This window comes from Anas platyrhynchos, chromosome 4, assembly GCF_047663525.1.
Source record: "Anas platyrhynchos isolate ZD024472 breed Pekin duck chromosome 4, IASCAAS_PekinDuck_T2T, whole genome shotgun sequence".
Taxonomy (NCBI): domain Eukaryota; kingdom Metazoa; phylum Chordata; class Aves; order Anseriformes; family Anatidae; genus Anas; species Anas platyrhynchos.
Window position 1 is genome coordinate 59004542 of NC_092590.1, and position 27179 is coordinate 59031720.

At 39.2% G+C, this 27179-nt stretch overlaps 1 protein-coding gene across 13 annotated transcripts in view; it reads right to left on the reverse strand.

Annotated features, from left to right (window-relative positions):
• The window catches only part of PCDH7 (protocadherin 7), a 290144-nt gene extending 263610 nt beyond the window's left edge, over positions 1-26534 (reverse strand). For 12 of the 13 annotated variants that reach the window (XR_011809212.1, XR_011809213.1, XR_011809214.1 and 9 more), the window contains exon 1: positions 21704-26534. Coding sequence is in view for 10 of the 13 variants with exons in the window: in XM_072037712.1 (XP_071893813.1) it covers positions 21704-24907 (3204 nt within the window). In the remaining 3 variants the exon portion in view is untranslated. Of the gene's footprint in view, positions 1-15311; positions 16878-21703 lie in introns of those variants that run through there. The other variant, XM_072037720.1, reaches the window with a different exon arrangement.
• Positions 26535-27179: the final 645 nt, after the last annotated feature.

Here is a 27179-nt window from a genome sequence, read left to right on the forward strand (position 1 = left end):
TATGTAAAAATGTAGCCTTTCATTTTTTTTTTTAATAATAAACTAAAACGGCAGTTCATCAGCATAAATAGAAAAAGACCAAAGCCCCAGCACACAAGGTCAGCTTTTTAAAAAGAAATGGAAACTAGCTGGAGATATCCCTGGCTTGGAGATTATTTCAAAAGAAAGCAAAAGCCTCTAATTTTTTTCTACCGAGATAATATCAAAATAAAATTTTAATCTGATATTGCTGGACAGGATACTACACAGGACATGTAATGCAGATTACCCTCAAGTAGGCCTCATCAGAGGATAAATGCTGAAACTGCAGTGAGTAATATACTAACTTCTCTGGCATCTTCCTGGAACACGATGACTTAGAAGGAGGCTATGCTGACATTTGTAACTTCTTATCACAGATACTGAATTAGTTATTCTCCTCTACTTGATTTTGCCTGCTGAGATTATGGGAGAAGAATGGGATACACCCGGGTACATCACAGTGAATTTCAATTACTTCTGAAAGCCAGCAGACAGATGCTTGCATAAGGTATTTAGTCTCCAGTCACTTTCATAGTGGGTGTACTAATACCATTTGCCAGAATCATTCCTTCCATAGGCAGTAAGAATTTTGATGTCTAAAAATTTTAAATCATCAGAGAAACACCAAAGACACTTTTCCATAGCTGCTAGAAATATAACAAATTATTTTAATGTACTGCACTGAGACAGAGCCACCAGCAACCAACGAAATGGCAATGATCAATCAGTGTGTAAAATCCATGACAAAATTTGTAGCCCAGCATTCTGGCAGGCTCTGCTTCTTAAAAGCAAAAGAAAATTAAATTAAAAAAACAAACAAACAAAAGAGGAGTGATACAAACGTAATATGTCTGCTGATCATTGTGTATCTGAATATTTCTGATATAAATAATAAACTTATATACTGTATTTGAACATATAATCTTTTTTTTTTTTTCAAAAATATCTACTGCTTTAATTGAAAGATTATAGTATAGTAAATGCAACCAACTTAATATCTATGTGCAGGTGCTAAATTCCAAAAGATCCTTAAAGTATTAGTCAATTTAAAAAAAATCCAGAGGAGCACATTTTTTAATCTTGTATTCCTTTTTTTCTTTAGAGTAATTAAATATTTTTAATTATTTACTTAATGGTAAATCTAATTAAGCGTACTTGCTTATAATCATATTTAATATTATTATTAATTATCAATAATGTAAAAAGCATTAAAATAAAACATTGCAGAATCATAATTTTTAAAGTAAATAGTATGAATCAAACTATCAGAGATGGCAAATAAAAATAACTTTTCTATTAGTATTTGACAAAACATCAATTACTGAAAAAGCAGACTGAAAATAATAACTCTAATGATTTAATAATAAGCCTGAGGACAATCAGGATATTAAAAAAAATAAAGTTAGGTACTGTATACATAATTTTTAGCAGGGTATGCAGGATTGTGCCTTTTATTTGTTTCAATATCAAGTATTCTATATCAAGTATGTGATTTCTGTTTCTTTGTCTTTAAAAAGGTCAGATAGAAATACTAAAGGGCAGATACATGGGTCTTTTAATTCAAAATATGTTCTGTTCCAGATCAGAGAAAAAGATAGAAAATACCCTTTTCAAACCACTTGGACAGTTGTCTTTTTCTGCTCTTTAGAGCCTCCCCCTCCCCCCCAAAATGACAGAAATGACTGTATTTCAGCAACACACGGCTCCCCAAATGGTCTTTTGCTAGAACAGAAGTCACAGAAGTCAACCCTGCATTAAAGCAGTAGCTTGGAGACAGGCATAACTAAATCTTACGTATCTTCCTCAAATCCTTTAAATCACGAACTAATAATGCGATGAAATTGCTAACTGTGTGTTCATTCTGGCTCTTTGCCTGTTTTTTTGGTTTTATAGAAGAAAAATCTGTAAGAACTACCAAGGTGTAGCTTACAATTTTTTTTTGATGAAAATGACATTAAGTTTCTGTGATGACAGAGAAACCAATTGCAGGAACTAGCTGTACGTTTTAAAAAATGATTTGTATCAGTCTGAGATTTATAGACCCCTAGATATCCATAGACAATGTCTAAAAAGTTTGTGAAAGCTAAGAGGATGTTTATTTATGTAAAATAACCATACACGTATATGTGTGAGAAACATCTAGATGCTCCTGCACTGAAAGAAATAAAGGCTAATAAAGTTCAAACTGATTATTTAAAGTCCAGATAATCCATACATTATGTTGTCTTGCATGGAGAGCAAGGTCATGTAGGAACATCATATTATAATAACCACATGCTGATCTCCTACACAACCAATGTGTGAAATAAGAAAGTTATAGAATCTGTTGCAAAATCTCATGGTACTGAGTTATTTCTTCTTATTGTAGCCAATACATGACTCTGTAAAGACCTCTCTGTCACAGCATCTTATTCTTCACAAAGATATATTCAATTACCTCCTGTATAGTTCTCATCTGCAGCTAGGCAGACTTTTATCAAGGACATAAGAGTCTGTATTAGTTGGATGGACTCCCACTGAGCCATTTCTGTTAAGATTCCCAATACACCTCTATCTCTCTGTTCAGACAGCCACTATATTTCCAAGTGTGCAAATATTTCCAAGCATTTTTTTCCCCTTGGGGAAAAGAAATGCATGCTTGTCATTTTCTCAGTTGAATCTCCTTGATCTACCCCCATGATTTTTTCTACCTCAAAACTGTCAGTTGTTTCTCAGCAGAGAGGAAATAGGACATGACTTTGAATTTACAAGCACAGACTTTGGAAACATAATAATCTAACATTCAGAGCACTATAATTTTTCTGTTTTCAAAATGAAAACTTCATGCACTAGAGCAATTGTGTTCCTGCTTTCACATCATTTAATATTTCTACAAATAAATTATGCATTTTAAGGGTAAAGAAAAATCAATGACAGATGCAGTTTTTATAAAGTCATAATATAAGGAACACTGCAGAAATTCTAACAAAATGCTGTATTATGTTATCACAAAGCCAAGACGGTAGTTTTTATTAGACAGCTTTTCTTACAGATTACTTTGCAAACAAACAGTGTTGTTAATCTTACACATAAGAATTTGGTTGCTTTGAACTTCTGTAAGTTACCTTAACAATTTCACTTTTTGTTATTAATTTTTTAGTATAAACATTGTTAATATTTCCTTCCCATTCTTGTTTCTTTTTTTCTTCCTGAAGAGGTTCAACTAAGAGATAAATTTAGCAAACCTCGCTCATAATCTTCAGCATTGACATTATAATTAAAGAAGAAGCACTGCATTACTAAACCTGATGTTCCTACAATCACAACAAAACAAAACCTTGTCTTTGGCACATTTATACACAACTTCAAAGCATTTATCATAATATAAAATTAATATATCATTTATCATGATATAAAATTAATGATATAAACTCTTGACTATAAGAGTTCAAGACATATTGGTTAAACATGCCAAACAGAGGACAAAACATAAAACAGTTAGAATAGTTGTGACTGCTGCCTGTTATCTTAGTTACTAGGAAAGCTATAAATACCTTTCTTGTATCTCAGTTTGCACATTCCTCAGTTGAGGAATGAATACAGAATTTTGAGGCTTGAATACAGAAACAGCAAAAGCCATGAATATTATTTATGAAGGATAATAAATACATATGATTTTATTTTTTTTTCTGTAATTAACTCTGATGTTTATTCACTGCAAGGATTGCCTAGGGAAAGAAGGGCAAAGCAAAGTGTCAAAATCTTCTGCAAATGCTTTACAGGTGAAAGCAAAATCTGCTGAAATCCTGATGATGAACTCATGGCCTCTTGTATCAGGACAGCATCACATCACCGTCACTATTTACTCAAAATAACTACAGTAAAGAGTTAATTACCATATTACCATATATACCACTTTTCCGTGCTCCAGCAGTCAAAATGTACAGAAATATATATATATACATATATATATATATTTTTTTTTTGTCGGTCTGCACTATGATTTTTACCAATGAAATATAACACACTCAGAAAAATTGTAACTGACAGAGTACAGCTGGAATCTCATCTAAATTTAGTGACTTGGAAGCCACCTAACTTAGTCATCTTATACAATCAATAGGAAGAGTCCCAGGGGAGAGCACCTACTTAAAATAGATAGAATAGCTTGACTTCTGAAGGCACCTCTCTCTCTTTTATTTTTATTGAAGTGGCCCTACATAACTTGTGCCAGATGACAAACATGCTGAGGTGGAGTGAGTTGGACAAAGGGACAATTTTTAAAACAATTTTTAAACAACTTTAAAAAATGTGATTCTTCATGAAAATTGATATTTCTACCTCTTTTTTATTTTGAGAACTAGTGTAGATTTAGGGATCTAACAACAGTTATGGTGATTTAAGTACATTCATACAAATGAGATCAGCATAATTTTTTCCTAGTTAATTGGGTTTTTAAAGGGAACACACAGTTTAGACTCATGGGAAATTTTGAAAACCTTATCCCTGTGTCATCAATGTGCAGGAAGATAAGCTTATTTTAATAGTACTAAATCAGACCACTATGCCCTAATACTAGGTTGAAATATCTACTATATTTTAATAATGAAATATAGACTGACAAAGAACATTATCTAGATAAATTTAGACATTATTATCAACATAAATCAGGAAATAGAATTTTAATTCTGACATAGGAAATAGGAGGAAAGCATCTAAGAAGTGTAGTAACATGACTTGTTCACAAAAGAACCAAATTTAGTCTCTGTTAAGATGTTGAAATCCGTTACATATTGTACACCATTTCATTGTAAGCCAACTCTATAAACATATACAAGATATCAGCATCGTACCAGTGTTATTTCAAAGTGCCCTGTAGAAAGTACCCTAACAGTTCTAAAAGCTGAATATAGCAACCTTACAATTTGTGTTTTTTTACATTTCCTTCAGAGTGTATGACAGCACGACCGGGTGAGGGAACCTGATACCTGGGGTACTGGGACTCTCACTTGCCATTTAAAGTCCAGAGTTTGGACAAAATTCCACACTTAGTAAGAACACAGGTGCCGTTACTTACCTCTGTCTGAACTCATAACATGCCTGTACTCCAGAAAATGCTATTATCCATTTCTTATGGACCAGAAACCAAAATCTTAATACAAAGGGCATGTTTAGAATAAAACAAATCTGAACTTTTGATAGGGAAACTCCAGTCTTTTAACAAGGTCCTGTACTCACATGAATTCTTTTTCTCCTTCCCCCTCCACTGAATACAAGTAAGAATATTCGATTTAAACAAATCAAAACAAAAACACCTTTGATGTGGTTTCATTATTTTACAATTATATGAATGGATTCATTTGTGGGCCATCTTGAAGCATCTATTGTTAGGTACTAGTCCAAGAATTTGAACTAGTATAAGCCCAGGACACAGAGAGAGAATATAATAACACTGCATCATACAGAAATGTAATGAACTAAATTGTATTACTGGATGCTATGCACTGTGGATAGTAGCTTGAAATTATTTTTATTACCTCTGCTCTGTATTTTAGATGCTAATCATTTATTTTGCTTAAACTCTAACAATAGGTCATCAGTATGCTTCTATTACTTTGTCTGTACCTTTTTTTTTTTTTTTTTTTTTTTTTTTTTATGTGCCTGCAAAATGTCAACAGATAATTTAATTATGTACTGCCAAGAAGACAGGTAAATGTTTACTCAGAAATTTCCGGTCTGAGTATCTCTTTCTTTAAAATTCTCTTAGACCCCTTTAAGGTTGTGTGATAAATCCTTAAGTTCTCTTAGCCCCCTCTAAGGCTGTGCTATAAACCATAAATCTATTCATAGCGTGGGTCATTAATGAGTAAATATATTCCTTCTCTTACAAAGAGCTAGCAATGGCATAACATTGCCTCGTTTTCCCCCTTCACTGTCAATTACACACAAAGTCACAGAATAAGCTTCTCTCAAATAAAGCTTCCTAGCTCTTGAATTATGGAAAAGTAGACAAGATGGACACCACTTCATTTGTACTCTTTTGTAAAGAAAAGGTTTTGTGAAATACAGAGAGGATTAGCCATAAAACTGACATTCCCTCTCTTTACTCTTTGCAACATAGGTCAGCCATAGGTGCGTGCTGGACTGCTTCTAAGTTTACCTTGTAATTTTGCTTCATGACTGCAGAAATCAGCCTGAGTTGGGGATTTTGTTTTGACATTATTTTAACAAAAGGAAAGATCTCTTTGGGGAAAATAGAATCCAAAATGGCATATGGACATGTGCTGGTATTCTAAGGCACAGGGAAACCTTGTAAATGAAACTATTTCCTGTCTTCCCTGTTTTATCTGTCACCATACATGCATAGACTTTCAAATACATATGGTTCTACAGAAGAAGTTAATTAAAAAAAAATAACAACAACAAAACAACCAAGAGTAACATACTTCTGAATCTCCAATGCTTCCCAATATCCAGCAGAAATAATTAAGTTTAAATAATGTTGTCTTCACATCTTAGCATTTGACCTCTAGTATTCAGCAGTACCAGTACCAGACTTTTATATGAGGAAACTAGACTGGTTTGTTGGAAAGAAGAGAGACTGAAATTAAAACTTAGAAGTTTTCGCACTGTCACTTGGAAGGTTAGAATAAAAACTCAGGTCATGATAACTGGGATTAGAATACATATATTACAGGATCCTCTCTTCAACTTCCCGAGGAGGGAAAGTGGAGAGCAAGGTGCTGGTGTCTTCCTCCTGGCAACCAATGATAGGACACATGGGAGCAGCACAAAGCGAGATTCAGATATCACAAACTTTTCTGTGAGGTTAGTCAAATACTGGAACAGTCTTCCTAGAGAGGCAGTTGATATACCATACCTGTCACTGTTCAAGAGACATTTGAATAATGCTCTCAATAATATGCTTTAACATTTGTTTAGCTCTGAAGTGGTCAGTTGGACTAGATGATCTTTGAAGATCCCTACTCAGTGACCTATTCTATTCTATATGTGAGTAAAATTCCCATGTATGTATTATCCTTTTGATCTCTGTTCTACTGCCTCCTCCAGAAAAATTCTCCCTCCTAAAACAAATAGTTTATCAGATCGACTTTATTTGGCTCTCAGAACAGCTATTCATGAGGCCAATATGCAAATGATTCTTTTAAAGCTCATGAGATGAACTTACTTAAACAGAATCTTTGTATTTAAAACTAAACTAAACTAAACTAAACTAAACTAAACTAAACTAAACTAAACTAAAATAAATGGGGAGAGAAGCTTTTGGAGGCAATTACTTCCATCTCAGGTTTTCTTTGATTTAATCCTTTATTTCTTAATACTAGTTATGTATGGTCCATGTAAGAGTCCTTTCAAAACCATTTCAAATATAAGCTTAAAGAGGGGAAGAAAAAAAAATGTAGACAATCATAACAGCATAGAAAGATGGAGCTTTCCTATCCACATCCCCCAGTGTCGAAAATGTGCATTGCTTTTGATGAAGAGGAAAAGGAACATACAGAGCATCATTTTTACTTGACAAAGTTCTCCTAAAACATTTTTTCAATTATAAAATAAAAGACAGCCAAAAACTGCAGTACCAGAATGATTTAAGAAACAGCTCTTCTTTCTGAGTTCCAAGTGCAATTCTAAGGGGAAAAAGACAGACAGACAAAAAGAAAAAAGAACTCTGTTCTCCTTTTCTACAAGAAAAGTCTAGCTTAAGTACTAGACCTTTCCTTTGGGAGACAAAATAAATATCTGCAGTTTTCCACTACAGAAAAAAGTAGTAGGCACAAAAATGTCCTTGCCACAAGCTGGATTTCCTTTTCTCATGAGATGGTTCTTTTTCATCCTCCAGATTACATGCTTTTGCCTTAAAAATGGGATACACCTTAAAACTAATCAGAAATGCATTGCTGTCAATAGTCAAAATGTCTGCTTACTGAGCCAGACACTTTACTGACAGCAGTGAAGTGGATCTGCAATTCTTTGTTGTTAATTTTGTGATGATCCAGAAAATGTTGATTAAAACCTTTAAACCCCTGCTTTGTAAATAAACTATATTTTATCTCTAAAAGTTGTAGCAAAGTTGAAGGTAAATCTCTATGATGATGTCAAAAATAGGAAAGACAACAAAATGTGTTCTTCAGAGATTTCAAGACTCTGAGGCATGCTCTTGATCCAGATTAGCATGGTTTTGATTATATTCTTAAAATGGGGGGGGAGGGGGAAATAAAATTACCAGCTCAGTGAGGATTTTAGAAAGGCCAGAGATGTCTCCCCTAGAACAGTAAGGTTTTTTAAAAAATAAATTAAGTAATTAAAATCTCTAGACATGTTTTTCTTTACTTCACACTTCCTTTAATCAGGATGTTTTTCTACTCTATATCATAGATTTTTTTTTCCTCTCGTATGGCTGTGAAATATGAACAGAAATACTACAAATTGAGCGTTCAGCCTCTATACATTTTGCTCTTACAATACACAGTTTCAGAATGATGCCTAATTATTAACTGAAATCCCATTTGTACCCATAAACCAAAAATGTGGTTGCTGATTTGAAACGTTCCTACCACACTGTGAATACTGCAATCTGAAAATGAATGATATTATCTACCACATTTACACAGAGGTAGCTGGGGAGTATGCTTTCAGGCAAATCTTGTAATTTGGAGTTTTAATGCTGAGGTGACTTTTAAAAAGTTTTTAAAATATTCTTTGAAGCCTGAAGAGTCCTTCTGATTTTCTTTCTTTCTTTCTTTTTTTTTTTTTTTATCTTCCCATGTGCTGTAGTATCAGCTGACCGTTTGTAAAAGACCTTTCTTTATGTGAATACATGTTGCATATACAGCAGCATTCTGCAAAAACTTCATGTTCCTTAATGTATGTGTTAAAGAATCTACTAACACTGGTAAGAGCTGTACAAAGAAACCTTATCAAGCATATGTTAGTATTAATTTTGCATTAAAGATTATTGGTAATGGAAAAAAAAAAAAAGTTATTTTTTCAGTAAAGGCAAGATGCATTTTATAATATCAGGTTTCAGGGAAATTTCTGACCATCTCTTACACTGAATTTATCAAGTTTGTTATGATAAATGGATGTTGTCATAATCTTTCATTGTCACAGTGCACTGCTGCCCTAACAGCATCTACTCTTGTAAAACAGAACTGCAATCAGAAAGTTCAAAATTAATAGCTGTGAAATCTCAAGCACTCATAAGCATGTGTTTTTATCACTTCCATGCTGTGCAGATCGGGTACTCTTGTTATTTATTATTTGTGACAGTGAACAATTCCCACTTGCTTTAGTGAAAACGTGAAGAGCTGTTTGCATAACTAGCAAGGTGAAAAATAGATTTCAAACTGTTGGAATCATTTCACAAGAACAATGTACATAGATGAGCAGACAGTTTGCTTTCAGAGCACTTATAACGTGCTGACTACACTATGTGTTATTCTATGGCTTCCTTTTTTAAAAGCACTTCCTACTGTGTGCTCTGCATTTGTGGAGAGCCCATAGGACAAGGACTTCTATGTACTTCACTAGTCACTCTCAGCTTCAGATTGGAAAAACATAAATGTTCGTAATGTTCTAATGCAGTATTTTGCATGTGGTACATGGTTAGTATGTGGTCTGCAGCTTACCTGTAGAGTACTCCTGGATGTGCACTCCAAACAACCCTCCTCACCACCAAGCAATAGCACTGCTTCCTGCTGCAAGACTCAAGCTGTCAGATATGCTCCTCTCCCCTCTGACACAAGGAGAATATGTGACTTCCAGGTAAACACTTAAATAAGTATCAACAGTACTTCATCTCTTAGAGAAGGGACTGTTTTAAGAGGAGCAACTAAAGAAAAAAACATGGCTACTATGTTTTCCTTGAGATATTTTCTCCATTAAATTTCAGAAATGAAACAGAGGTAGTATCTCCAAACACCATACACTTCAAATTAAAAAGGAAAAGTTAAAGATAGTAACTGTAACAGTATTATAAAAATGTCTCAATCTGATTTAATATTAATGCACAGGAAAATCTATCATGTATCAGGACAGCAAGATTTGCCTGTGGGCAGTGCTATTATCAGTACACAATTAGTTGCAGATTGGAGACACTAGCCTTAGATCTGTTCTTGTGCCAGTAATCTGTTTCCTAGCTGATTGAAATCCAACGGCTCTTGATGAAATGCTATTTATTTAGCTACAGACAATTTGATTAAATGTAAGGGTAATAATAACAAAACCAGTAATGCCCAACATGACATGAAATGGTGTAGGTCATATTTTAATTGAGACATCTCAGCAAATAATACAAAATTATGAAATGAAGTGGGATATGTTACAAGAGAAGCTTTTATGGCAAAGTCATTTTCTTTCGATTAAAAAAAAAAAAAAAAGAAAAAGAAAAACATTGTGAATGCTAAAAAGTCTTTTCTACTGTCAATTACTATAAACCCATCACAAAGTATGAATTCTTAGTCCTTAATGCTAAGTCTTTCAAATCCTTGGACTTCATTTATTTTTTTCTTTGATAACAGATGGATTTTCTTTTATCCTTAGTAATTTGCATCAATAGTAGATCATGAAGTCTTATAAATACATAAAGCCTTTTAGAAACATTTGATAGAGAGACAGTTTAGCCAGTCCTTTCATATTTCTGTAACATTAATTCTCCAGGAAGGTTACTGTATAATTTGAAGAGTTCGGTCACTCTATATATTTAATAAAGAATGAGTAAAGAAAAAATACATAAATTTAGCTTTCAAGGTTCTTAGAAAGGTGCACTAATATTCATTATTAGAAAGTCCAAGATGAACTTTCAATTTATTCAGCAGTGTCTGAAAGGCCAAATGAGTACAGTATCCTCCAATTGACTTCAATATATCGTGAATGATAATATATTTCACAGTAAAATATTTTAAAATAAAATTAAGATATCTTCTTAATTTATTCTCCATTGAGAAATTTCACACTGTTGTTTAGCTTTTCATCTGCACTCAAGAAAAATTAAAAGGATCCAGAATACTAGCAACAATTCATATATAAATATTTAAAGAACTGGTGTTGCACAAAAAGGATAGGACAAATTATATAAGCATCCAGTTGCCCCTGTGAAATGCAGACAGTGAAGGTTGTGCACTTTTGCAAAGAGCTATCCAAGTTTCCTTTACTTTTAAACTAAACCTCTCCTTTGTATTTTTCTACACCCATGTAAAAAAGCAAATGCACACAACACAAACACTATTATTTCAGTAACACAGTATCACAGACATGGCCTTATAGAATTTAAGCAGGATGAGCTACTGTGCTGCACCAACTTACATAACTCTACTGGTTTCATATCTGTTCAAGGGAGCTACTGGCACAAAGTCTGAAACCCCATATCCTGGTGAAAAACATCCTTCACTTCAATATTAGTTTTCTGTCATTCTTATGAAATACTACTGTTTATCAGCACTGTTGTTAGATAGTTCAGATATGATATTCTAATCTGTTTTATGTGTATACTAAAATACATGACCCAGACAACATGTTGTAATCTCTAGGAAAAATGTTCATAGTTGAAAGCCACCAGGAAAAATGGATATTGCTCTGTTTTACAAATATTAATTAATATTTGCTCTAGAAATGGGTGAGTTTTATTCATATACAGAAAAATGTCCATTAAAATAAAGTGATATTTTAAGGCCCTTAAGTTGCAGGACCCAGAATAAGCCCATCAGTATACAGTCAGAGAAGCCTTCTGAATGAGTTTTCTAAATCTACATGACAGTTCTTATCTAAGAAGTTCATTGGTTGATCATTTAGTGACCTGTGTTAAACGGAGATTTCTAGCTTCTAGAGCAATTATTCCTTCCATAAAACAATTCATAACATTACTTGAAAACTTTTCTTTAAAAGAAATCAATTACTGCACTTCTGTAAACTTGTACTACAACTCTAAAGTAATTACATGCTTATTGAAAATAGTATTTTTCTGATTCAATGGAGCAATGGATATCCTCTCCCACTATCACACAAGGCACATGTATGTCATTAAAACCAATTCAGAACTTGTGGATGGAGATAATGAAACTGATGCACCATTTCATTATTCAAATTTTATGACAATGTACCTTCATACAGAACAGGAGTGACATGATGGAGTAGGACACCAAATGTATTTTGAAACCAGTGAAAAAATGTGAACAAAAAAGATGGCAAAATAGGAGCTTCAAATGTCACTGTGAAAATTTCTGGGGCAGTTGAAGTAACTAATACTTTAATTTGCAGTTGTTCTAACATCTGTATTTCTGTTGTTTTGTGTGTGTGCTTGTTGTTGGTTTTTGTTGTTGTTGTTGTTTGTCTTTAGAAATCTTACAAACTAATGAAGTATTCACTTTTGTTGAAAAGTGTTTTGTTTTGTTTTGTTTTTTAAAAAAGGTCTCGCAAATATATTAAACAGATTTGCCTAGAAAATGGACAGATTTTATCTGACACACAAAGTTTTGCTCTATAAAGAGGATATGAATTTTCAGACTAAGGCTTTCTCACATCTGTGCCTAATAGAAATATCACACAACTTCAGGAATAACACCATGACCAGTCCAGTAGCCAAACACGGGTATCTTGCCATCTGAACTCCTGGCACACCCTTAGTTATAGTAAGAATGTGTTTAATACTACCATTAGACTTTTTGAAATTCCGTTAAGGTTAGAGCATTCCAAGACCCTGTTACAAAGATAATACTTAATTTGGATGTATTATACCATTAAAACCTGTTCTCCATTATTTCACAATTTTTATATATATACATGCTAATAAGTTAAATGAGTGAGATTTGATTCATAACATACAAACTGATAATAATGGTCTTCTGTATCTGTATTTTAATGTAAATTAGTCTCTGATATTATAGCATTTGATTTAGTTTGCAATGATTGATATTAATTACGTTGTATTGACTCTCATAGGATTATCCTTAGTTTAACCCAACATGAGATAAACACCTTGAATGCTCTGAAGGTGCATGAAAAATCAGCTAATTGCTGTCATTATTGTTCCCATTAAAATAGAAAGTTTGTGCCAATTCAAAATAATTCACTAACTTCAGTATATATTATGAACATATATATATATGCACATGCATGTTCTATTAATAGGCACACGTATGACACACATGAAAACTGTGCTTAAGTTCTTATTGTAGAATGCATTTTTAACCTTGCCCAAATGCATTACATTCACAAAGGTATCAAAAAAATGCTTAATTTTGTTTTATGTATTGTTTCTTTAAATAAAGCAAATGACTTGATGATTGCTTTTTATATTTGGCCTCAAGCTATAGTTACAGAAGAGTGCCCTAGACGACATCCAGGTCTTGAATCATATACCTGTCTGTGCAGCTCTGTGCAGATGTCTCAAACTTTAGACTATCTAAAGTGACACAAGGACACATACATTTTGATACCTGAATCAGACCCAGAACACCATGACAGCCTCCATTAATTCCTTAGGTTCATTTTTCAGCATAACGCTGAATTTAGATACATCAAGTTTTATCTCTGAAAAAGTATTGTCCTGGTATAGGACATTTTTTCCAAAGGATATACCTCTGAGAATGAGTATAAGCAATTCTGCCTTACATGAATATGGTACCCAGAGGAAGCAGGGGCTGCTTCTCATATTTTATACTGCTCAAAAGCTGAAAAGTCCTTGACAACTATACATGCGTAGACAGAATAAATTATGGCAGCCCCACCCCACTTCTTTGAGAAGTACTACCACAGAGAAAACACTTGGCACACTGCACAAAAGGCACATTCACCTAGGAACCTAGCCACAACCACAAGTCAAGAAACTACTTTTTAGGGAGTTTATGGAGGAATACCTATAGTCATCATATGACAGTAATGCAAGAATTTTTATCCTGTTATGTTACAAACATTTATTACTCACCCAGTACCATAAAGGAATTGGATCACACAAGGCTTCAAGATAAAATTCTTTCTGAATTTTTAAAGGATGAAAGCAGTACTTCTGCATTCTTTTTCCACCGTAATTCCATGACTGATTTTCAGCAGCTCATCTAGTACCTACTTTCTGTACCTGGTCTTTTACAAATGTGACTTTATATTATGGATAAAATAAAGTAAAATAGTAGATAATAACAGGTCCTAAGTCAAATAATTTGGTAAATATTATTTTTCCTGAAACTGCAGGAGTGCTACTTATAACAATATATTTCTTTCATTCATGGATTGCATATCATTATTTATTAGGTTGTTTGATCCAAAGCATTAAATCTGTAACAAAATCCCAGCTGACAGAATGGATGTTTGTCTTTAAAAAAATATATACTCACTATTATTGGTAGTTAATAACATAAATTACAATTTGAAAGACAAGCACCATGTTTTTCTTCAGCTCCTATTTTTTTTTTCTCTGCAATTTGTGTTCCACTTAGTAAAATTAAATTTGGGGAGGGGGTGGGGAGGGGGGGTATGCTACAGCATTTTGTAAGCTAATAATTGTGAATCAGCTGTTTTAGCAAAATGAGGGGATTGTTTGAAAGATGTAAAGAATAAAATTTAAAAGTACATCATGTTATACGCCTTTCAGTTGCAAATGTGACCAGAATACTGTTTAAAACTTCTAAACCCCAGAACTCTTACCCTTCTTCAATTTTCCAGAAAAAAAATATAAATAAAAAATCTCCAGGCTGCTCATATGTTTTATACTATTAACCCTTTTCACTATTTTTGGAAAACAATCAAAAGTTGCTCTTAACTGTAGTGTTAAAACTCCATCAGGCAAGATGTAAGAAAGAGCAAACAACTCATGTTAAGCAGAATTTATAGGATACTCACAGTATTTAGGAATGTTGGTGCTTTGGTATAACTGCAGTTTGAGATTTTGACATCCACTTATGACCTACAATTTCCCCTATAAATATTTAACTGAGAGCACTAAAATTAGAAATGAAGTTTTAAATCCTCCTTTGTCATTTCTATTGTTGTGACCACATTTTAGATGCCCCAGCTAACTTCAGTAACTCCAGTATTAGCATGAGATTTTGTCATCCACAACAGCAAAGTAAATGACCTTTGTAAGGCTCTGATGCCTGAAGTATATGGTACTGTGAAGTTTAGTATTGGCGTAGTGCATGCATGTTCTCTCCCTTCTCAAAGATTTGTTTAAATAGAAGACAAAATGATAGGGTCTGTCTGAGTTTTATTTCACCTGCTGTTCTATTCAGACCATATATTCACAAATTATTTTTACTTACATTTAATTAAGGTTTAAAAGCTTCAAACTGTATTGTGTGTAGGATTGCATTAGATAAATAAGAAAAAATGTGAAAGGATACATGATACTGTTTTTTTTGTTTGTTTGGTTTTTTACTATATAATTAGCAATGTGCATTTTGTAGGACAGGAAATTAACAAGGCAAGCTAGGACTAGGTACTGTGAGACCAATTGGAAGATAATAATTAAAATTATTTTAAAATAACAGTATTTTAAACATTCTTATACCGCTACTGGGATTTGCAGTATACAGTGTTTAAGCAACTTAAATTGCATAGTCCATGTCACCAACACACTTTTCGTTAAACTTTACAGTCAATAAACCTGACATACACTCATACCAATGTCAGCATTTTCTTTTACTACCTTGATCCAAAAGCTGAAATAATGCAAATTTTTATATAAGAGTCATAAGAAAAATATTTATTTTGATTGTGGAATTTAACTGTTGGTCTACATAATTTTTGTTTGTTTTAATTAATGATAAAAATGAATATGTAGTATAAGCTAGCAAAGTCCAAAATCTGATAACACACAGACAACAAATCTCCTCTTCTAGGAAAGGGAAATCAGGGAAAATAAATGAATAAATATATATATAATAAATAAATAAATATATATATATCAGAACAGCATACAGAGATAAATTCCTAAAATGCAATAAAAATTGAGAATAGAAGAAAATAAATTACATGGAACATATTATACACAGTCTAAGACCGAAAAAAAAGAAAACGTTATGCAGCTTTAACAATTTATAAATATCTCTTGGAAGCAGAATTGCTAAAATCAGTTAGAAGACCATCTTACTAAAAACTGTACTGAATTGCTCATATGTCTATATCACTCTTTCCTGTATATCTATAGTCAAAAAAATTATTTGCTGTCTTTAGAACAGGGGTTCTTAAGATTATGCATTCTGTTAAGATTTGTAATTAAACACTAAAAGTTCTGCAAATACAGCAGAGAATTCACAGTGCTTGTGATGTTAGTTAATTAATTCAAAAGCACAATGTCAACTGTTTTAGAAGTCTGTTGATTCTCTGTTATAATTTAAAGCAAAACACATTAGATAAGTTTAATACTTCAAAGTAGCCCCACAGATCATTAACTACATAAAAAAATCCAAAATTTTTGAAGAAAAATCCATAAAGGAAAATGTGTCTGAAGCTTTAGGACAGGTATTTCTCTGAAACACGGCTAGTTGGCCAAACAATCAAATATCCCAAATAATAGGAAACATGGCTATTCAATGTACAAATAAAAATTAAGATACATATTCAGAAATACACTGCTACAGTACAATGACTGACACAGCATGGATCCAACTACTAACCATGGGTATACCCCAGGCTTGTATTGGTATGTACAATGCCAGAGACCTGTCTGAGTTGATAAATCAGATTCTGTCCTTTTAAAGATGTTTCTTTCTCCCCCTTGCCTATAATAGTACAGTTCGTTACTTATTCAAAGCATGAATCCTCCTTTACTCAGATCCTGTCCCTTTTGGCTCTGTACATCTCCTGGGAGTGCAGAATGATTCAGTGGTAACTTAGTCATTTGCACATTGTACAAGATGATTTTACTGAAGAGGAAAAAAAAAAAGGCAAAAAAAGGCTGTACTTATCATTGAAACACTTTGTGTTAAATAGAGATAATTAAAGCATCAACAATCAATCTATTTCATGTTTAATTAGCCCCTCTTTCATCATAATTCGTTACTGAAGGTCAAATGTGGGTCACTTTTAAAAACTAACTGCAAAGTATTTAATGTAATGCAAATTGAGAACAGAAAACCAAAAGACATTTCTGGACACCTTGAACCAAACAATTTTAAAGGTACATATCTGAAAGAAGCCAACAATGTAAATCTTCAAATTTTATGAATATCCTCTCATTTTTTTTTCATCTACATTGGACTATAGCTAACATAACATCATTATTTTTATACTGTAGGATATTTGATAAGCTGAAAGTTATGGATACACTTTATTACTGAAAGTTGTTATGTGACTTAAAAAGCCGTGTTTGATCTAAGTCTATGCATGTATCTGTATGTCTAAACATAAAAAGGTGACGTTTTCTTGCATGGCTAAACCCCTTAACGCATGAACTTTGGGTGCCATTAAGATGCTGGTCCATGTACATATTTATGAGGAAATGGCCCTGTTTTGTTTATAGATACAATTCACATAGCTGATAACCAACTCATCAAAATGCTTCTGCAGTACAACACACTGGTTAATGTTAGAAAGGTTATTAACTGACTACCATACAAGAAAAAGTTTTTTTTAAATAATTTTAATGTATTCCACTTTCATGAAAATTAAACTTTGGTGAAATCTTTGTAAAACCAGGCTTGGGTCCTGTTTCCTCCTCAGTCATGGAATGTCCCAAGTCACTTTTGTGACAACAGGAAATGCATTCAATTTTGACTAGTGTGTCAGCACACTCCAGTATGCAAATGTTTTTCTACACTAAACAGTATATTTATATTTGTTTATCAAACAAATATATGAACAGGCTTTAAAAGGCCGATTCTTCAAAAATAGATCATTAACATCCTAATCTCAGTAACAATGAAAAGTTTCATTGAAATAAACCTGCTCACATGCCATTATTTTGCATGGTGAAAGAAGGTGTAGAAAACAGTATACATTATATATATATATATATATATATATATTTGTAAATAATATGAGAAAACATGTAGTAGGTTAGAATTAGAAACTATATTTTAGAATTACAATTAAAGATACAATCCTTCCCCCCCCCCCCCCCCCCTCCCCCCCCCCAGTTACAAAGTGATTGCTGTTATTCAATGACTTTTCCTTATCTTTGTCTGTCTTTTTTGGAAGTTAATAGTAACCAGGCCCCTGACTGGCAACATGCAGCACCTCGAGGGTTCATATTTAAAATCTACAATCCAGCAAAGCACTTCCTTAGACTCATCCTGATTCAGCAAAACCCTGCTGACAAAACACGGGTTTAACTTTTGGCAGGTGATTAAGACCTATGGAATACTCGGGGATTTAAACATCAGCTTCCATATATGTAGAAACTTTACTGAATGGGGAGAATAGCTAAATGGGAGGCTAAAATAATATTTCAGAGAGTAATACCATGGGAAAAAAAATGAATAAGTTTCAAATAAACTTGTAAAAGATCTTTTATAAAAGTAAGGGTGAAATGTTAGAAGTCTTGAATAGAATATAAACTTCATAATAAAATACTTAAAGGAGGAGAGTTACAAATTGCTTTTAGCTTTCTCTGGTGATTTTCTCCTACAAAGTAGTGTATCAAACATTTCATGTAACATATGCCATGCACTACATTAAATCAGAATGAAAACAGCTTGCATTCACTTGGGCGCACCAATCAGGCAACTAAGTAGAGGTTTTATTTCCTGACTAAGATACTGTGTGTATGTGGAAGTATCAATTAACAATTCTAATTACATTAATGGAAAATGGCTATTTCTCTCACTTCTAGTAACTTAGAACAGATACTTGCAGCTGTGTCCACTTATTTATTTTAAAACTTTATACACCTTCTAATGTCTCCTTAGAACATACAAAAGTGTCAAATACAGAAGTGCCAATAAAGGCAACCACAGAGATTTCACCTGATCTCCCCATAATGTTCATGTTACTATGCCATTGGCTCTATTTCATATGGACAACAGAACTATGAAACACTGTGATACACACCACATCATACCAATTTATCTACAAAGTGCTTCACATTTCTCTCTCAACGTGCTGAACAAGTGTTCCACGTGGTTTGGGTGTTATAAATGCTAATGTGTTTTGCCTGATAAACTGAGAAATGCTCCGCTGTCAACGTTTGAGAAGTGAAAGCCTACATACTGTTTATGCAAATACATCTTAATGTGTATACTAGTATGCAAAAGCATGAACAAAACTATATAAATGTCACTCAGCAATATGCTGGCAACTACCCTCAGGAAACTGGTAACAGAAATTTTATGCCCGGCAGCCTCTGCAGTTATTTGGAAACTTTCCTTAACTAAGTTAGGCACATCCTTAGCAAGCATACAAGTACGTTCAACATATTTAAAAATAAAAAGACATAACTAAGGCATTTAGAATATTGGCTATAAACTACTCAAGTAAACTTGCCTTCACTTACAAACTAGACATCTAGCACAGGAAAACTATCAACACTATGGAACGGTTTTTATACTAAAATGGATAAATAATGGAGCAATTCAGAATGCATTTCTTTCAGCTTGACTGCTGCAAGTAAAAGTGTAATATTTTTTTTTCTTTTTACAAATAAGTCTTCTAAAGTATCATATATTAAAAAATAAGTCCTTACAAAATGTTAAGTAACCCACAAATATTTTTAACATAACCTCAAGTAAGGTATTTAAACAAGCAAAATAATTATTTGTATGTAACAATCATTTACCATTAGCACATTCAGCAGACAAGCTATTTTCCATTGAAAATAAATTGCACTTTTAACAGTTTTTAATTCATATATTTAGATGATTTGCAGCAGCAAGAAAGAAGTAGCATCTGATTAGCATTTGTTCCACTTCTACTTTGTTGTTCCAGTGTTCCCTAAGAAGGCATAATCTACGGGCTTAATTTACTAGATGGAAGCTTAGGAACTTTCTAGATACTTTGTATTTTATATAGGCTGTATTTTTAAACTGAAATTATAATGTTCTCTCTAGGAGAGAACTGATGAAATATATCACCCAGAAACGACTGTGTCAAATGTTCTACAAAACATCTGTGTGACATATACATAAACATAAATACTAGCAGATAGCAAATCAGTCACACATTTTTGGTGATCTAGAAGACTGTGCGGCTGATACAATTCGTTTCCTTTTACAGTATCTTAAGTATTTCTGAGCAGAATGCAAATACTGGTTACACACCATAGAACTTCAATTGTAGTAGTCTAGCAGACGTTTCAAAGCATAAAAAATGTCATAGTGTACCATATTTGCATGTTAATAAGTTGAAAAGAAAGCATTTTTGTCAAACTAGTCAGAATTTTCCTGTTTCAGACTTGGCTCTGTATTTGCATGAATCAGCACTCATTTATCTGGAGATTCTTGTGTAACATACGCTGTAGCTGAGGAAACACTCAGAATATTATCTTATGTGGAAGGAGGTAATGGGAATCTCCAAGTGTTAAATATCTATCTCATTTATACAGCAGCCCAAAAAGCTCTCACAAGAAGAGAACTGACTTCTGTTCAGGCTACATATGTGTCTTACAATATAAACAAAGCTTTCATTTAGGAGCATGTTTCTCCGCTGTACTATCCCTGTATTATTTCAAAGCTTGTAGGGAAGTCCCTGCCGCTACCACTTCTATACTGCTGGGGCTTCACCGAGCAGACCTGCACCAGCACGGTGGAAATCAGAGCCAGCCGCTTAGGGCACCGGCGAAGGAAGGTTCACCTCGGTCCGAGAGCTCTCAGGGAAGTCAACCTCTCTGCAGACATAGCTGTGCACCAGCTGGGCTGGCAAATAAGGGCCCCTCAGTTTGAATTAAGTAATTTGATTTGACGTATATTAAAAAAAAAAAAAAAAGAAGGCCTTGAAGGCGTGCTGGGGTCCGATTCTAAGCTCATATTTATGTGTGTTCAGAGCAACCGCTGAACATCAGTGAAATCTCAGTGATGTAAATGAGAGAACAGATAGGCTTTTTAGATTATTTAAGCGTTGCGATCCTAATGAACGACCTGATAATTACAGCCATTAACGTTTCAGCGCGGCGGCTGCAAATCCACTCTCACCCACCGCCTCAGTAAACATCATCAAAGCCCCTGCCTCCCCCCCCTCCCCCGAAAAATAAATAAATAAATAAAAATAAAAAACTTTCCTCCCAGCTCGCCTCCCCTGTGGCTCAGCCTCCGGTGCGAGCCAGGCCGGGCCCGGGGGCGGCAGAGCAACCCGCCTGGGGTTCGTGCACCCCATCCCGCCCACAAAACGGGCCCTAAGGAGGTGTGAGAGCCCACAAGCAAGTTATTTTTGGTTTGCTCGCTGTCTGTGACGGCTGCCTGCAGCCCGCCCCCGTGGCCAGCTGCAGGCTGGGTGGGACATGGTGAGGGGGCTCAGCACCCGGGTGGGCGCCCCCCGCCGGTGCGGCCGCAGGGGCAGGCCGGTGGGAAGATTGCGGGGGGTACCCCACAAATGGTAATAACAAAGATCTCTGACTGTCCTTCCTGCGTGGTGTGCACCTGGCTGGGGGCATAGGTTGGGAAGGGCTATTGGGGGTTGAAGGGGTCGTTGTGCGTGGTGGTCGTGTGTGCTTGTGTTAGGGGGGCAAGGCGGGCACCGGCGCTCCCTCCCCCCGTGTGCGCGTGTGAGTGTGCGCGTGCCCGCGCGTGCCGGGGGCGTGCGCGCGGCGCGGCTCCCTTACCTGCTTGCCGTACTTGCTGCTGGCCTGGCAGCTGTACTCGGAGCAGTGATCCGACCCGATGGAGATGTTGTCGCCGGCGCCCACGAAGGTGTTAGCCGGGGGCAGGTCCTGCACGGCCTGGTGCTTTTTGCCGGCGGTGGGGGACTGGGGGTGCAGCTGGACGGTGGGCAGAGGCGAGCTGGACTTGTAGTGCCTGGCCAGGTCGGGGCTGCCCGGACCCCCGTTGACCGAGCGGTAGCGCCCCATGCCGGGGCTGTCCGAGAGCTTCTCGTTGACGCTGTCGTAGCGCTGCCCATTGGGCTTGGAGGCCTCAACGGTGACGATGCTGCTGTAGAGGGGCTGCTTGCCCTTCTTGCCTTTCTTGTCCTTCTTGGGCTTCTTGGCCTTGTCGTGCTGCTGTGGAGTAAAGAAGTCCTCGTGGTCCTTCTTGCCGGCCTCGTAGCCGTGTTTGCCCTTGGAGCGGCAGTAGCGGGCCATGACCACCACCAGGATGAGGAGGATGACGGTCATGATGCCAGCCACCACGCCGATGACGATGCTAAGCCTCTGCTTGCTCAGCTCGTAGCTCGGGTCGCCAGCGATGTCCTGGGCCAGAGGCGTGTGGAGGCTGCGGGCCACCTGGCTCTCCACCACGGTGGCGTTGGACAGGCTCTCATTGACGAAGACATGGAGCAGGGCGGTGGTGGACTGGGGCGGCTGCCCGCTGTCGTTCACCTGCACCACGAGGCGGTGCAGGCCGTAGTGCTTGGGGGCCAGCTTGCCCACCAGCGACACCACGCCGCTGGCCGGGTCGATCTCGAAGAGCTTGAAGGGGTTGCCCCCGACGATGCTGTAGTTGAGGTCGGCATTGAGGCCGGTGTCGGCGTCGGTGGCCACCACCGTGGCCACCACGGTGCGCATGTTGCTGGAGGGCGGCAGCACGGTGTAGGAGCTGTTGCTGGGGAAGGTGACGGTGGGCGCGTTGTCGTTCTCGTCCATTACAAAGAGGGACACGGTAGCGGTGGCCGAGCGCGGTGGCTCGCCCCCGTCCACCGCCTTCACTTTGAAGGTGTAGCTGGTCTGCTGCTCCCGGTCGAAGGAGACGGTGGAGTAGATGGTTCCCGTGTCGTTCTCGATGGAGAAGATGCCGGCCGCCTGGTCGTGCTCGCCGGGCTGGATGGAGAGGCTGAGTTCGGCGTTGCGCCCCTTGTCGAAGTCCATCACGGTCACCATGCCCACAGGGCTGTTGGGCTGCAGGTTCTCCTTCACGTAGAAAGTGAACACGTCCTGCATAAAGCGCGGCTCGTTGTCGTTGCGGTCGGCCACCCGCACCACCACTGTGGTGGAGCCCTGCAGCGACGGCACCCCCTTGTCCCGGGCTGTCACCTGGAACTCGTAGGTGTCGCGCTGCTCGCGGTCCAGCACCGCCTGCACCGACACGTCCCCGGAGTCGGGGTCGATGCTGAAGATGCCGCCCGGCGTCTCCGAGGAGAGGGGCGAGGGCTCCAGGGAGTAGGTGAGCTCGGCGTTCTTGCCGCTGTCCGCGTCCGTGGCCACCACCGTGGCCACCCTCTCGCCGGGAAGGTTGTTCTCCGGGAAGGAGACCTCCAGCACGGCCTGGCCGAAGACGGGAGGGTTGTCGTTGGTGTCGGCGACCCGCACCAGCAAAGAGTTGTTGCTGGACAAGCTGGGGCTGCCCGAGTCCACGGCCACGATCACCACGTTGTAGTCGCGGACCGCCTCGTAGTCCAGAGGGGCCGAAGTGTGCAGGAAATACTTGCGCTTGTTCTGCGGCTCCCCTTCGCCCTCGCTGGCCGGCTTGAGCTGGAAGGGTACGTCGCCCACCACGGTGCAGGTCACCACGCCGTTTTCACCCTGGTCCCGGTCCGACACCTGCACCAGCGCGATGGGGGTGTCTACCAGGACGTCCTCGGCCACGCTGGCCACCCCGTCCCGCAGCGGGATGCGCCCGATTTTCCGGATGTCGATGGTGGGCACGTTGTCGTTCTCGTCGCGGATGTTCAGCACCACCGTGGCCTTGTCCGTCTTGGGGGGCTGCCCGCGGTCGCGGGCCATCACGGTGAAGCGAAGCTGGTTCACCTCCTCGCGGTCGATGCGGTGCAAGACGCTGAGCCAGCCCGAGGTCTCGTCCAGCCGCAGCAGGCGCCTCACGGACTCGGTGGCCGCCCCGAAGACATACTCGATCTGCCCGTTCACCCCCACGTCCAGGTCGGCGGCTCGCAGCTGCAGGATGGGGGTCCCGGGGCTGCTGTTCTCAGCCAGGTCCGCCTCGTAGACGCTCTTCTCGAAGCGGGGGCTGTTGTCGTTCACGTCGGTGATCAGCACCCGCAGGATGGCCTGCGACGAGCGCGCCGGGTCGCCGCCGTCCCGCACACGGAGGCTCAGCTCGTAGGAGTCCCGCTGCTCGCGGTCCAGCGCCCCCTTGACGATCAGCTGCGGCTGCTTCTCCCCGTCCAGGGTGTCGGCCACCTGCAGCTCGAACACGCTGCTGCGGGCCGCCGCATCCGCCTCCTGCCTCCGCTTGCTGCCACCGGGGTAGAGGGCGCTCTCCGAGCCGGTGGGCACCGATCCCCCCCCGCCGCCTCCCCCTCCGCCGCCGCCGCCACCGCCGCCACCGCGCCGTCCCCCGTCCCCGCCGGGCTCCTGCAGCAGCTCGTAGCGCTCGATGCCGTTACGGCCGAAGTCCCTGTCGGTGGCGGTGGGGAGCAGGTAGAGGGTCCCCACGGGCCGGTTCTCCTCCACGGTAAGCGTGAGGACAGGGGAAGGGAAGGTGGGGGTGTTGTCGTTGATGTCCAGGATGATGACCCGGCCCTCGAAGAGGTCCACCCAGCTCTGCGAGGGGCCGATGACCGACACCTCGAAGTCCAGGAAGCACTCGTTCTCGTCGAAGATCATCTGGCACTGCGGCAGCTTCTCGCGGTCGATGCGCCGCTCCGTGGTGCTCAGCTCCCCGGTCATGTTATCGATCTTGAGGTAGTCGGAGCCCGATTCCAGGCTGAATGTCACCTCTCCGGAGCCCGTCACGATCCCCAGGTCGGCAGCCACGTTGCCGATGCGGATGTCGGCAGGTCCCTCCTCGGCCAGCCGGTACCTCAGGAGCTGCTTGGCCGCTGCCAGGCTGACCAAGAGCGGCGGAGGCAGGAGGAGCAAGAAGCAGCAGCAACAGCAATGCACAAAACCAAGGAGAGTCCGCATCTTCCTCATCTTCTTCACACCGACCCCCTCCTCCTCCTCTCACTCCCACCCGCCCCCCAGTAAACTCCCCTGGTAAGCCAACAGAACGCCTGAGAGTCCGAGGTGATCAATTATAAAATCCTTCTATTTCTGGAAACTTATTGTCTCATGGCTGGTGCAATCGGTGGGCAAAAGCTTGCTGTTGGCTCCTCTGCTGCTCTCCCTGCCTTCCAGTTGCGATATACTTACAGTTCACGGGACAGTGTATTTTGCTTTTTAAAGATTCATCTCGGCAGATAGGATGGGATTTTCCTCCTCCTCCCCCTTCTCCTCCTCCTCCTTTCTGATTTTACTGTAATCACTTTGCAAGGTTTGCAATAAAAGCAGGAGCAGCACTGCGCGATTTGAAGCCCCCCAGGTCGTCTTCTTCGACACTAGAGTTAACTACAATTCACACACACTCTCTCTCTCTCTCTCTCTCCCCTCTCTCTCTCAGCCGTTTACGACCAATGCATTAGCTTTATTCTTTCCCCTCTCTGCACACACAGGAAAAAAAATGTGATTTGCTTTATTCAAAGGGCTTGTGTCCGGGAAAACTCCAAATCCTTTTAGCAACGGGCAGTTCTTTTTAAAAAATATAATAATTTAAAAGGCAAAGAAAAAAAAATCCCAATAATGTCGATAGCTGCACAATTGGTAGGAGAAGAACCCCTTGTATTACAGAGCAGTCCATAAAATATCCCCTTTGGTTGGCAGAAAAGCACCCAAATCCATCTTCAGAGACCGCCTGAAATGTTCAGCTCTTTCTCCGGAGAGGATTTTTTTTAACAACTCTGCGCAAGGTCATTAGTCACAAAGCAACGATACAGAAACTGCAGAAGCCGTTTGCCCGGAATTTGCAAGGCTGTAGATATGAATATACACACACAACAGTCCCAAGTTTGTTTTTGCATCCGCAGTTTGTGTGTGTGCCTTACCTGCATTTGCACTGCATGTGTTATAGCAATCTGGATCTGCAGCACTGAGAGCGATTCACAAATGAGATTGCAGTCTCTCTCTCCCTCTCTCTCTCTCTCTCTCTCCTCTTCCTTCCCGTCCCAATGCAGGTAACCAGATCTGAACTTGATCCTTTCAGTTCAAAGGTTAGCAACAAAACTATGTGTCCAAAGGCGATTTTTGGTCTCTCGTTAATACACCCGGAGCGGAACAAGATGTAACTGGATCCCCCACGTGAATTAACACAGATTCTGAATTACATCCATATAAGCGGAATGGCAAAGGGGAGGGGAAAAGAGCCGCGGCGCGATTAAAAAAAAAAAAAAAAAAAAAAAAAGCAACAAAAAAAAAAAACCACGGAGTTCTATTTGCAAATAAAATTATATCAGTCAGTTGTTTCCTGTGATCTGCACCGCCACGGTGGGTGAAATCTGCAATTGTGTATTCCCTCCTGTGTCTTTCAGAGAAGTGTGGCTCAGGCGCTTTCACGGCAGAGCGGCTTGTGCTTTAAAATGTTGAATGGCAACTGAGAAGCTTCCCACTCGGAAGAAAAAAAAAAAAAAAAAAAAAAAGGCAGTAAACCGGCAAGTTTGCCCAAAGTGGTGGGAGCTGCTGAAGCCTCTCTCGGTAGCTCTTCCCTGACGCTGCAGCAGTACAGCCGCCTGCGCTACATACACACAGAAAGAGAGAGGGAGAGAGAGAGCGAAAGAGAGAGCGAGAGTGAGGGAGGGAGGGAGGGAGGAGGAGGAGGAAGGAGGTGGAGGAGGAGGACGAGTCAAGCGCTGCACTCCAGAAAGCCCAGCCTTACCCTCTGTCTCTGCTGCTGCTAGTGCTGCAAGTGGGATAGCTGCTCATCACAAAACACCAGTTCAGTCCTCAGAACCGATCCTCATTATACGCCCGAACGTTGCTGCTGTTGCTGTCTCTAACCCGTGATCTATAGTGATTCTCTCCTACCCGCTCCCTCCCCACCTCCGCTGTAGACTGTGAACCGAGCAACGATTTTTTAAGCAAATGTTTATTCGCCTTTCTCTTAGGCAGAGCTGGTGCACACTCGGGGCTCTGCATTTTGCGGAATCACGCTGGTAAGAAAACTCATTTCTCACAGATTCCCACCTTCCCCTGTCGTGTCAGTGCTTTTGTGAAATAGCTGCAGTCACCGGAACGGCATAAAACTCCAGGGAGGAAGGGGGGCTGCCTTAGATTTCAGACTTTGGTCCTGTTTCCCAGTGCTGTTTGAGCCTTTTGGGCTTTGTTTTCATGCACTTCCTATTTCCATGATTTGAATGTGCCTTTTCAGCGTGCT